Genomic DNA, 13895 nt, shown 5'->3' on the forward strand with positions numbered 1-13895 from the left:
AGACAGGGGAGCCTGGTGGCCTGCAGTCTATGGGGTCGCACAGAGTCAGAAAGACTGAAGCAACTTAGCAGTAGCAGCAACATATGTAAGGAGAAGGCAATGGCAACCCACTCTAGTACTCTTGCCTGGAGAATCCCAGGGACAGGGAAGCCTAGTGGGCTGCCATCTATGGGGTCGCGTAGAGTTGGACACGACTGAAGCGACTTAGCACCAGCAGCAGCAACATATGTAAAATACCTATTTTTACTTGCAAATTTGCTGTATGACTCAGGGAACTCAAACCAGGGCTCTGTAACAACCTGGAGGAGTGGGAAAGGGTGGGAAGTGGGAGGGAGTTTCAAGAGGGAGGAGACATATGTACACCTGTAGCTAATTCATATTGATGTATGACAGAAATCAAACCAATATTGTAAAGCAATCAATCCATTAAAAATAAATAAATATAATAAAATAAATAAATAAGTATAGCCATGTGCACATGTCCATCGCAAACTCCCTATCCCTTTCCCCCTCCGGTTGCCTATATTTTCAAGAAGACCTCTCCACCCCACAGTTTTATAAATATTCTAAGTTTTCGTCTACTTTGTATGCACATTTCTTCTGCCTAATACACACCCAGTCACACTCACATCCATGGTTAGTGGATAGTTGGATAATCAGAGCATCAGTGGACCAGTAATTGATGTACAGGTATGCGGCAGGGGGACGGGGGTGGCAAGGGGACTCAGTGTGTCAAGAGTTTACATCATCCTCCTGTCCAACCTCACATCTGACATAAACTAAGTATTAAAAATTGGGTGCTAAATTCTGACTTTTATTGGGTTGGCCACAAAGTTCATTTGGGTTTTTTCCGTCGGATGGTACAGAAAACCTGAATGAACTTTTGGCCAACCAATACATTTTTCCAGCTCAAATGACATCTCTGTTCTCCCAGTTACTTAAGAAGGAAGTGCAGGTGTTCCCTGCACTGTCCCACATCCCATCACACTCAAATCTCCAGGACTCTATATCCTAAGCATCTCTGTCCACTCCTCCCATGGCCCTGTGGCCACCTCCTTGCTTCAAGATGCCATCATCTTCCTGTGAATCTCTGCAGCCCTGGCCCCCCAGGCTTCTGACTCATCCCCTCCCACAGCAGTCTCCACCATGCAAAGAGGAATCATTCTAAAATGCAAACCCCACCTCCTCTTTCCCACAGCCCCCTCACTGCCCCACAGTCCAAAACTCCCACACTCAGCTGAGACTGTCCTTCAGGAGCCTGGCCCCTCTCGTCTTAAAAAAAAAAGGCAGACTCATTTCTCAAATTGTGTCTCCCAGCTCCACACTCTGGCCAGAGAAAACTAAAGTCCTTTGAAAAACACCAAGCTCTCTTTTCTGTCGATCTCAACCTTGGCTCTATTCTCCCCTCACCCCTTAAAAACTGAAAACGCACCTGCCCAGGTACTACCCCTGGGTGATTCTGTTTCAGAAGGTCAAATGCGATCCCCAGGAACACATTCTACAGATAATTCCCACAGCTACGTGTAGAACCACTGCTTTTAGCCTCCAGGCTGTAAGCATGTTATTCCCTCTGCCCGGAATCCTCTTCTGTCTCCATCAACCCCAGCCCTCACTTCACCACTGGGCATCGCCTCTGTTCTTTGAAATCAAAGCTTAGAAGCCCATTCCTCCAAGAACTTCCCTTGACCAGCATGTTAGGGGGCTCCCTTAGAGCTCCCCCAGCTCCTGGCATTCCCCGATTCAAGCATGCATCACACTGTAATAAAACTGCTGGATTTCTCATCTCCCACCCCAGACTCTGAGTCTGGGAGAAACAAGGATGGTGTGTCTGTTTTGCTCACTACTGAATTTCCTGAACGGGGCAGAAACCTAACACATGGCAGGTGCTTAATAAATGTTTGCCACCAAAAAAGAAAAAGAATGAACAAATAATACGTGGACGAAAGGACGGCTGTGCCAGTTTCCATGACAAAAACGGCTCAGCCCAGCCAGAGAACGGATGAGTGGTCTGACCAGCAGAGGGCAGTAGGCTGCTTTTGAATCTCTGGGTCCGATTCCTGGGAGCCGGTTCTGCTGTCAGTCAGAAAGACGTCCGATGCTCAGTGGTCATTTCGCCGCTCTGAAGATTAAGTAGGAGTTGTTTGCCTCCAGCCAATGTATAAAAACTGAGTGTTTCCCCCGCACTCCTCACAACAGGTACCACGTCCCCCATCTTGCTATGAAAACTGTTGTAACTGTAGCAGCTAGTGGCTGGTTTTCTGTTCCCAGGTTGGGATGTGAGAGGGGGAAAGAGAGACAGTAGGAAGCTAAGAAGGGAGAGAGAGAGATAAGTTTCTCTAAAACTGATCGTCCTGGAGAAGCACAGGGAAGTTTTTTGTAAGAATCCAAGCTGACTTTTTCCTCTGTCTCTCATTCTCTCTCCCGACCTGTCTCTTTCTCTCCCTGTCTCCATCCTTTTATTCTGGGGAAGAACAAAATCTAACACTGGACAAGCTTGTACTCTGGACAAGCATCTGAAACCAGGATCCCAGGGGAGATTTTTTTTCTTTCCTAAAGCAGCAGCAACAGCAGCAGCCACAGCCTCGGGACCCTGCTGGAGCCCCCGCTCCAATCAGCCAGCTGCCTGTGAGCGATGAATGCTTCGTGCTGTCTGCACTCGGCTCAACCAAAGCTGCCTAACAGCTCAGAGCACGTCGCTGCCCCTTCCTTCAGCAACCAGAGCAGCAGCCGCTTCTGTGAACAGGTCTTCATCAAGCCCGAGGTCTTCCTGGCCCTGGGCATCATCAGCCTGCTGGAAAACATCCTGGTCATCCTGGCGGTGGTCAGGAATGGCAACCTGCACTCCCCCATGTACTTCTTCCTCTGCAGCCTGGCCGTGGCCGACATGCTGGTGAGCGTGTCCAATGCCCTGGAGACCATCATGATCGCCGTGGTCAACAGCAACTACCTGACCTTGGAGGACCAGTTCATCCAGCACATGGACAATGTCTTTGACTCCATGATCTGCATCTCCCTGGTGGCCTCCATCTGCAACCTTCTGGCCATTGCGGTTGACAGGTACGTCACCATCTTCTATGCACTCCGCTACCACAGCATCATGACCGTGAGGAAGGCACTGGCCCTGATTGTGGCCATCTGGCTGGGCTGCGGCATCTGCGGTGTGGTGTTCATCGTCTACTCCGAGAGCAAGATGGTCATCGTGTGCCTGGTCACCATGTTCCTTGCCATGCTGCTGCTCATGGGCACCCTCTACGTGCACATGTTCCTCTTCGCCCGGCTGCACGTCAAGCGCATCGCCGCGCTGCCACCCGCTGATGGAGCGGCCCCACAGCAGCACTCCTGCATGAAGGGGGCGGTCACCATCACCATCCTGCTGGGGGTCTTCATCTTCTGCTGGGCCCCCTTCTTCCTCCATCTTGTCCTCATAATAACCTGCCCCACCAACCCCTACTGCGTCTGCTACACTGCCCACTTCAATACCTACCTGGTCCTCATCATGTGTAACTCCGTCATCGACCCGCTCATCTATGCCTTCCGGAGCCTGGAGCTGCGCAACACCTTCAAGGAGATCCTCTGCAGTTGCAACGGCATGAACTTGGGATAAGACGTGGGGCTGTGGCAAGGGTTCTCAGTCTGGTCACTTTCCACCCTCCAGCTGGCCCAGGTGTTTAGCAACAAGGCAGATAACTACTTATAAGACATAAAAAAGAGTGTTACCAGTCATGATCCTAGGTATCTTTTTGTTTTTAAGCTTGCAGAGAGCCTTTGGTTGAAAGAGGAAAACGGTATATAACAGGCTCTCTGAAAGGATGCCTACGTGGGTAAGTCACAAGCTCTGATTTCTCAAATAGTCCCTGGGGGGAATCCATGGAGGCTGCTCTGAGCGCTGTCTGCATTCATTTCCATGCACCCAGGGTCTTGGATCCCTGCCTGCGCCCTGCTTCCCACCCACTCCTTCATGCTTCAGGTCAGACAGACCCAAGGATTTGCAGTAACAGTAAGGGTAGCTGGAATCTCCCCCAAGCAAACCTGTTACAGCTACCAACCCCCAGCTCGAATGGCTTTACTCTCATTTCATAAGAAACTAGATTTCTAGTCTGTTACTCTATTTATGGTAAAATAACCCTAAAAACAATGACCTCTTTGCGGAAGAAGTAATGCTATGCTGTGCCCCTCTTCTTGACTCCATCACCACCCCCCAGCCCCCGAAAGAAATAGGATGGGGATGGAATCCACTTCTATTTTTGTTGTTATTATTGTGTTATTCTATTTTGTGCTATTATGATTGTTTCTGTTGTGGTTGGGTTTGTTTGCATTCAACACAGGGCATCTTTCAAAACTCTAATGAAAGAGAGATCAAGTGTTTTGGAAAATCAGAACATACCCATGTACAAAGTATTTTGATACCTTGCTATTTTAAGGTATATATTTCCCTATTTTAAAAAGAAGAATTTTCCTATGGTTTCTTTTCTGTCTTTAAAACAAGAAAGGGAATTGTGGGTGGGAGGACATGTGTCTCAAGAAATTGCTGAAGTGTAGTTTCAGGGAGTTAAACTCTGAGCTGCCTGTGACTTTCTTGAAAGCTGTTTTGCTCATAAGAACTGTGTCTCTGTCGCGGGTTTTCTATGTGATGTGATGATGTATGAAGGAGGATGGTTTCTGGTTCACCGCTCTTTTGTTTGACATGGTGTTAAAGTTGGGTGACCCTGTTGTCAAGGTCTATACTGAGTCAAGTAAAGACATTCACTCCTGTGAACACAGGGTGAGCCTTGCTGATGAGCTCTGTCCATAGCTGTGTGCTGCGAGCATCTGTCAGACACCCTTCCATCCCAGAGGACTTCAGACTGTACTTTCTGGTTGTCCCCACGTTCCCCTCTCCCACGAATTCTTACATGATGCTGTGTCTTTGGTATACAACTGTGTATTTTTCTTGTGCTATAATATACTGAGGCTTGCTGTACTTGATCTGTGCTAATGTGAACAATAGGATTTGTTTCTTGCTTTGGTTGTGATGTTTGGAAATAATAAAAAAAAGGCTGTCGTGGCTGATAAACGTGTGTCACATTGAACCACACCACCCGGAAGCATCCCACTGGCTTCTGCTCATGGCCGTCTACTGCAATTCCGTGACTATTTTGTCAATGGCATAAACATCCCCATTGACAGCATTTCTGGCCTTTTCTAGGGCAATGCTTTTTAGCCAAACTACAAAACTCTCCCATTTAGTTTCCAAAAATATCAGGCTGAGATTCCTGGGCCACTGCCACTCTGCATTATTTTAATCGAGACACCAAATAATAGGTCTTGTCCCCTGCCTCCGGGAAAATTGATGTGGAAAATGGGGAATCGAATTCTTTGAAAATGGTATTGACAGCTCTAGGGATTATGATGTCCTTTTTCTATGCAAACAAGATAAAAATAATGTACTTTGCACTCTTTCATATTAGCTTTCACATTATTTCATTTATACTGTCAACAAGTCTCTGACATAGATGAGTCACTTTATAGATGAAGAACCTCTGTCCCAAACATGACTGCCCGAGAATGCCCAGCTACTTCAGGGTCTCTGTATATTTTGTGCCATGAGGCTGATGTCTTTTTGCACCAACACAATGCTGCCAACAGTTTTCCGTAATCAAAACAGATCCAGTTGCCCTTTCTATGTACATTTTAGCCCAGAGCAGTGCTTCTGAACAGAAACGTCTGCTGAAATCTCCCGGCATCTTGTTCAAGCACTAAAGCTAATTCAACAGATTGAGAGTGAAGCCGAAGGTTCTGAGTTTCTTTTTTTTTTTAATCCTTTATTTTTTTAACTTATTTTCAATTGGAGTATAATTGCTATACAATGTTGTGTTAGTTTCTGCTGTACAACGATGTGAATCACCTATAAGTATACATACATCCTCTCTCTTGAGCTTCCCTCCCACCCCTCACCGTCCCACCCCTCTAGTCATCACAGAGTGTCAAGCCGAGCTCCCTGTGCTATACAGCAGCCTCCCAAAAGCTATTCGACGCACGGTAGTGTGTATATATGTCAATGTTACTCTCTCAGATGCTGAATTTCTGACTCTGACAAGCTCCCACAGGGTATGGCTGCTGGTCGGGGGACCACCTTTTAAATAGCAGGGACACAGAGCACTTTCTCATGAGCACAATGCACAGTCAAAAACACACATCCACATGCAGTGCTGACCCCATGCCAGGAGCTGTGCTAAGTTCCTTACCGGCACTTGATTCTTTGATCTCTGCATAACCCCTTGAGGCAAACATGAGGCTCATCCTTATTTTACAGATGAGGCATCTGAAACTCAGGGAAGTAAAGAAGTCTACAGAAACTCAGTTACAAGTAGAGAAGTGGAGATTCAAACTCGGGGTGTCCACCCACACCCCCAAGTCCAACCCAGACACCCTAGTGCCTCTCCTGGAAACAGCAGTGTTGAACGATGGCCCAATGACCCCAGAGACATGTGGTACCATAGAGAGAGGCTTTAAGGACTATTTCTACAAACACAAGTCCAGACGTTCGTAACAGAGCCTCCGTTGAGCTGTCATAAAAACCAAGAAGACAGGTCATCATTCTACTTGTTATACTCTTCCAAAGTCTGTGGGTACCCGTAGGAGTGCATCCATTTCTGGGGTGAATGACCCTGGATGTCAGGCTGTCACTCTCTCCTCCACAACCACTTCCCCAGATTTCATACAGGAACCCACTGTGCATTTTAAGCAGTGGGACAGTCAGGTTCACAATACGCTTAATGCTTGGAAATAAAAGCACATTCTATCTTCATTCGTTCATTGTGTTCACTTTCACCCCCTATCACCAAGGCAGAATCACCACAGGGGCTTACTCCCAGTACCCCTAGAAATCATCTCCTGTGGTCCTTATTTAAGTTGAAGTTTTGAGCTTAATCGTGATGCCTTTTTATAGGACTGGGAGCTACAACACACCCAAGCCTCCGTGGATGAAAACATTTACCCACCCTCACCTCCGCTAAAATCCATTCTCCACACAGCAGCCAGTGCAGTCAAGTAAAGATCTAATCAGATAATATCACACTTCTGCTCAAAACTCTTCAGTGGCCTTGAATAAAATTCCACTTCCCTATCCTGCCCTACAAGGAGATCAGACCAGACAATCCTAAAGGAAATCAACCCTGAATACGCATTAGAAGGACTAGTACTGAAGCTGAAGCTCCAGTACTTTGGCCACTTGATGTGAAGAGCTGACTCACTGGAAAAGATTCTGATGAGAAAGGTTCAGGGCAGGAGGAAAAGGGGGTGACAGAGGATGAGATGGCTGGAAGACCTCATTGACTCAACGAACATGAGTTTAAGCAAACTCCCAAGATAGTGAAGGTCAGGGAAGCCTGGTGTGCTGCAGTCCTTGAGGTTGCAAAGAGTCAGACCCCACTGAGTGACTGAACAACAACCATGCCCTAAAAAGTCCTAACAATTGATTTCCTCCAGTAAGCCCCCAACCCTCCCCCTAGCCCCGGCCCATACTCACCCCTCAATTGGACTCAAACTCACTGTATTCATTCCAGCCTCAGGAACTTTGTACCTGTTGTTTTCTGACAAAATGCAGAATACAAGCAAACCCTTTAAATGAAGAACTCAACCTTTCTCACATAAAAACACTTATTTGAGAGCCAAATTCAGTAAATGACAATAATAGTAAAACTCATTACCTGGTATAATTATGTACCAGACATTGGACTAAACACTTAGATATAGTAACTCATTGAATTCTCATGAAAACCCTATGAGATAATAAGCACTATTAAATGGAATCTTATTAATAGGATCATGGAAGAGGTTAATCATCCAGACCCAGGCTGCTCAGAATTGGGGGAGCAGAACTAGGACTCAGCCAGTCAGGCCCCACGGTTCATGCGTTGCCCACAGACCCACCGTGCGATGCAACACGTGGCCTGTGGCTATGCTCTCCAGGCTTGGATGGGCTTCAGCAGCTCTCAGCCCCAGTAGAGAACTCTGTGTACTTTCTGCCAGAAGTATTAATAATGAATACACAGAAAAATCCTTACATATTCTCCTTTTTGTCATGTTTTCACCAGGCAACACAGAAAGCCTATCTATCGCCAGAGGCAGCAGTTGAATGGAAGTGGGAAGCAGCTAAGGAGGTGAGTTGCTCAAGCCAAAGAAATGTATTTTCCATGAAATACCTGAATAACTGGCTCATTTCCCTGAATGTTATAGAGCACTTGTCTCACTTTAATGATAGATACTGAGAAACAAAGAAGAAAGAAAGATTCTTTCCACATTTCTAATTACAGGAGGAAGAGTCCTGCTCTGTGTTCGTTCCGTTCATGCCATTACACTGCTGGATTCTAAGAGGCTCGCATCTTCCAACTTGTCATCAGCGGGCACGCAAGAGCAAGGTCACTGATGGTCCTTTAGGGTGAATACCACAAGAAGTGCTTTGAAGGACTTTGTTTATCAGGAAAGAAAATGGTTTGCCCCTCTCTGAAAACATTGGGTGCGTCAATAGAGGAAACTCTGAGCTGAAATTCAGGAGAGCCTGGGACTTGGCATGGCTCTAGGCTGGTGTGGGCATGAACAACTCTCTCGCTGAAGTCTCTAGACTTCAGTCATGCATCCTGCAGGTGGCAGAGCTGGATGTGATGGGAGGTTTTTAGCCTTTGCTCTTGTCCATGGCGGTCCCAGGTGACTGCTGCCTCGGGACTGTGGATCAGGTGACATGGACCCCATCAACACCAGCCACCAGGGAGGTACCTGGCTCATGAGTCCTCCATGTCTTGGGCACAGTAGCCATGTCTCTGACTCAAGGCAGCTCAGGGGGACTCTCAGTCCTTGAACGCTAAGAAAGAGCAGGACTGCTTCCCGTGGACCACTGGGTGCCAAGTTACCCCGGGTGGCAGGAGTGGCATCTGAGGATGAAGCCAACATCAGAGAAAGCAGGAGGCAGACTAAAGAGACAGAATGCCTGCTGTTCTCATTTGAGTGCCTGCCTGCAGCTATGCCTGAAGCTAGTCCTACGCCTGGACTTTCTGTTACCGAGCTACTGTCATTTGTAAGCAATATCATCCTGACAAATACAGAGGCCCATGGGGGTGGGGGCAAAGCAAGACGGGGAGGCAGGTGGTGGAAGGGGAAAAAAGAGGGGAAGAGATTGAGAAGAGGGAAGGGCTCCAAGCTCAGAGAGTCATGCTGTCCTGGGATCTGGTTCACATATTGGGTTTACATGTAAGATGTGATGTGCAAAAGAATTAGCTAGAAGTGAAAACAAAAACCACTAGAGGAGGTGATTCAAGGGAACTTGTGATCTGCCCTTCTGGTCCACTGAGGATAAGGCAAGCAGAATGCCACAGAAATGCTTCTAATTAAGGTATAAAAAGGAAGTAGAAAACTAGACAACAAAATCGGCATTTCCAGTCTGGTGTCACTCATCCCTTTCTTTGTGACCGGTTGATCTTTAGAGGAAGTCAGATCAAGCACTTCTGATCTGATGCTGTGTGGAGACTACAAGGATGCTAACACAATCTGGGTTTTCTGGGCAGCCTCGTTCCACAGGAGAGACGTGCCTTTGTCAAGGGATGGTGGGCAGCTAGATCTCTAGCACCTAGATCTCTGACCAGCAGGCAGAGAGCTGAGCATCTGCAGAAGGAACAAGGAAGGCCTAGATGCCCCAGTTCAGTTCAGTTCAGTTGCTCAGTCATGTCTGACTCTTTGTGACTCCATGAATTGCAGCACGTCAGGCCTCCCTGTCCATCACCAACTCCCGGAGTTCACTCAAACTCACGTCCATCGAGTTGTGATGCCATCCAGCCATCTCATCCTCTGTCCTAGTGAGGACAAAACTGAACGTGCATGTGGTCATGGTGCTTGGAGCAATGGGTTTCCCTTGGAGGGGGACAGCAAAATGCTGAATTCCCCCTCAAGGTTGGCCCAGGACATGAAGTTGTGATGCCCATAGGGATTCGGCTATTTATTCATGCCCCTGCTCCTCCCCTTCCTCCTCCCATTACCCTTCTGAATTGGGGGTGCATGGGGAGGCGGGCTCCATCCTATCTCCCTCCAAGCCCACTCCATGCCTGCTCTGAAGCCGGAACTCAGAAAACATCTGAGGAGCAAATGAACACATGGAAGCAACTTGTGACCGCATCTTTCACTCATTCACACAGACTAACATCGTAGCATAGAGCTCATGGTCATGAACTTTAGAGGCAGATGAGATGTGAGCTGGATCCAGGGCCCTGTCTCTCACTGCCTCTCACCCACATGTGCATTTCTGTTTCCTTGCCAGAAAAAAAAAGGGAATAATGTTAGTACCTCCATCCAGTGTTGCTGAGAAGTTTCAATGAAATAATACATCAAAGACTTATTAGCACAGTCCCTGGGGTCCCTTGATGTTATTCCTACTGATATTATTATTATTAAAGGACATTAATGGGTCACTTTACTATATTCTGGTCTCACCCTATGCAGGCTTCTCGAATAGAAATGCACAGTCAAGATTCCCTGGAAGATCCCAAAATCTTGTGGAGATGCAGATTCTGAATCACAGGGCTGGGAGGGGGCCTGGGACTCTGCATTTCTATCATGTGCCGAGTTGCTACTGCTGCTGCTGCTGCGGGTCTACAAGGCCACCCACAACTGAGAATAGAACAATTTCCACAGCTGAAAGTCACGGTTAAGGTGGCTTCTTGACAAAGCAAGCACATTTATCCCATCACATAAAGCCAAGGAAAAGCCTCGGGAAGTCACAAGGGGTCATAATTAAATGAAATCATCATCAGTTTTCCTTCTTCAGAAATCATCTTCCATTTCCCTTCTCCTGGTCCAGGTGGCCAATCCACACAGCAGCCACTGCTCGAGATGAAATGAAGCAAGCAAGTGAGTTCAGTTTTGAAGACTCGAGCATGAATCACCCGGCAGACAGTCTACCCTCTGAGTCACCCACTACTGAGAAGATTCCATCAACTCCAAGTCCCACTAGACAATTCTCACATGGGTAAAAATGGGCTGAGAAGCAAGCAAGGCATACTTTTGAAAGAGGAAAGTTAGAAAAGAGTTTCCCCCTCCGAGGGAACCCTTCCCATTACTCCAAGCACCATGACCACATGCACATTCAATTTTGTCCCCACTAGGCATCCAGCCCTTCCTGGTTCCTCTGCAGACACTCAGCTCTCTGCCTGCTGGTCAGAGATCTAAATCCTGGAGATCTAGCTGCCTGCCATCCCTTGACAAAGGCACGTCTCTCCTGCGGAACGAGGCTGCCCAGAAAACCCAGATTGTGTTAGCATCCTTGTAGTCTCCACACAGCATCAGATCAGAAATGCTTGATCTGACTTCCTCTAAAGATCAAAGGGTCACAAAGAAGGGAGTGAGTGGCATACTGCACTGGAAATTCTTCTAGAACCAGAATCACTGGTTCCAGGTGAACCAGAAGCACTTATGAGCAGCGGTCCTCAAATGTGGAGGCAGCTGCAAACTTAAAAATTCCGATATAGATTATATTCTTCAAAGAATGTGATTAACTGGCAGTAATTGCAGCTCAGTTACAAGGATTTTTTTAAAGCTACAACATGATGTTTTGGGGTTGGGATCAGAACGCCATGAATGCTGGTTGATCACCCCTCCGAGCCTATATTTCCCAATCTGTGGAATGGGAATGATCACTAGCTTCAGAAGAATGCTGAGCATCACAGATAAAAAGTGCAAAGCCCCTGCTTAGTATATGGTCATCATTCCTATGCATTTCCCTGTCAGAATCAGACTCATCTTCTTTAACTGATAACTTAACTAAAATCCCAAGGCGATTTAGTAACCACCAGTTTCACAATTGCTTAATTCTATTCAGAAGATGTTAGGCTTCAGGGCTTCCCTGGTGGCTCAGTGGTTTAAAAAAAAAAAAAAATCAGCCTGCCAATGCAGAAGACATGGGTTCCATCCCCGGTCTGGGAAGATCCCACATGCCTCTGAGCCACAAAGCCTGTGTGCTACAACTATTAATCCTGTGCTCTAGAGCCCAGGAACTGCAACTACTGAGCCCCGTCCCCCAGAGCTCGTGCTCCGAAACAAGAGAATCCACCGCAACAAGAAGCCCACCCCCCGCAACTAGAGAAAAACCTGCACAGCAATGAAGACCCAGCACAGCCGAAAATAAATTTTAAAAATTAATTAAAAAAAAAGAAGATGGTTAGGCTTCAAATATCTCACCCAGCACATAAAATGTGTCCTCGCTTCAAAGTCTACCTTTTCTTCTTTACATCCGAGTCTTCTCTTTTGTCATCACAAGTACGTGATCGGGGTTTAATATGGACCATGTACTTCGTGCCAGGTGCAGGGGAGGTCATGTCCTCAGGAAGGCTAGCAGGCAGGTGAAGAGAATGCCCTGGACGAGCCAGGGCTGGACCCCCTCTCAAAGTGAAAGGCATTGCAGGGAAAGCAACAGACAGCCCTGGGCAGGCTGATCTTTTCTCTGTGTCTCCGTGACCCAAGCATCTAGCCATCCCGAGTCTTGGTTTTCTCATCTGTGTCACAGGAGTGGCTCTTGTTCTTATCAGCTTCGCTGAGTGGGTAAGGAAGTCTTCATCAAGTAGACTTGAAATTGCTCTGGTTTCCCTCCCAAACTGAGATCACCTCCCAGCAGAGGAAGAGAGAAGGAAGCGATGATTCAGGGACAAGACAAACAACCCGCTCTCTGCCTAAGGCTCAGCCAGAAACACTTGAACAGGTAAGAATCTGCTCCAGCTCACTTAGGAACAAGAGGCAGCTTGTCACTCTCGTGTTTTTAAATTAAATTCTGATGACCTCGATGTATTCCAAGCAAGGGAAGAGTCAAGATTCTTTGAATTGCCGACAACAGAACCCCATCTCCAACTGGGTTATTTAAAAAAAAAAAAAAGAGAGGGAGGAATTTATTAACATTTGGGCCCTGCCAGGGACTGAAGAGGTACCATCAAAAATCTGTCTCAGGAGATTAACTTTCTCTTCTTTGGCTTCTTTCTTGGACAATCATTTTTCCCCCCACAGTGTGGACCCAATCGCACTGGACTTCTATCAGATCACTGACTCCAGTAGAAAACCAGCTTTTCTGTCACAATCCTCTCTCTACCCATGAAGTGAAAAACTTCAGACCAACTAAATTAAATCATATGCCCACCTCTAAGCCCATCACTATGGTGAGTGCATGTGCTCAGGCTTGGATAAAACTCCTACCTGGGAGCTGGACGAGGCCATTAGCTGTGTGGATGGTGGGAGGTGAGGAGGAGGTCCTGCACCAGATACTTGGGAGCTGTTTCCAAAATCAGGCACTGTCCACTCCCCATCCACCCATCCACCCTGCAGCCCTGTCCCCTGTACTTTTGTAGGCTTCATCTGCAGAATCCACTCATTCTTTCCAGCTTCCTGGGTTCTTGTCCATACGTTAAGATATACTTGATAGGGACTTCCCTGGTGGTCCAGTGGCTGGGGCTCCAAGCTCCCCAAGCAGGGAGCCTGGGTTCCATCCCTGGTCGGGGAACTGGATCCCACATGCCAAGAGTTCTCAGGCTGCAATTAAAGACCCTGCATGCTACAACTAAGACCTGGGGAGCCAAATAAATAAATATTATATATCTATATTTTTATTATATATTACCTGATAATTACCAGGTAACTCAACACATTTCTGGACTTATCCACCTACAATGCAAGAGACGCGGGTTTGATCCCTGGGTCAAGAAGATCCCCTGGAGAAAGAAATGGCAACCCACTCCAGAATTCTTGCCTGGGAAATCCCATGGACAGAGGAGCCTGGTGGGCTACAGTTCATGGGGCCACAAAAGAATCAGACATGACCTAGTTGACTGAACAACAATAACACATTTTCAGGTAACTCAGCACATTCCTCTAAGCTTCTGAAATATCCT

The 13895-nt window shown here is 47.1% G+C and overlaps 1 protein-coding gene across 1 annotated transcript; it reads left to right on the forward strand.

The window, feature by feature from the left end:
* The first annotated feature begins 2632 nt into the window (after positions 1-2632).
* Positions 2633-3604, forward strand: MC3R (melanocortin 3 receptor). The gene has a single exon (XM_010841801.1). It carries the CDS (start codon positions 2633-2635, stop codon positions 3602-3604), a length of 972 nt encoding a protein of 323 aa, XP_010840103.1.
* The last annotated feature ends 10291 nt before the right edge of the window (positions 3605-13895 follow it).

This window comes from Bison bison, unplaced genomic scaffold, assembly GCF_000754665.1.
Source record: "Bison bison bison isolate TAMUID 2011002044 unplaced genomic scaffold, Bison_UMD1.0 scf7180017864167, whole genome shotgun sequence".
In the NCBI taxonomy this organism is placed as follows: domain Eukaryota; kingdom Metazoa; phylum Chordata; class Mammalia; order Artiodactyla; family Bovidae; genus Bison; species Bison bison.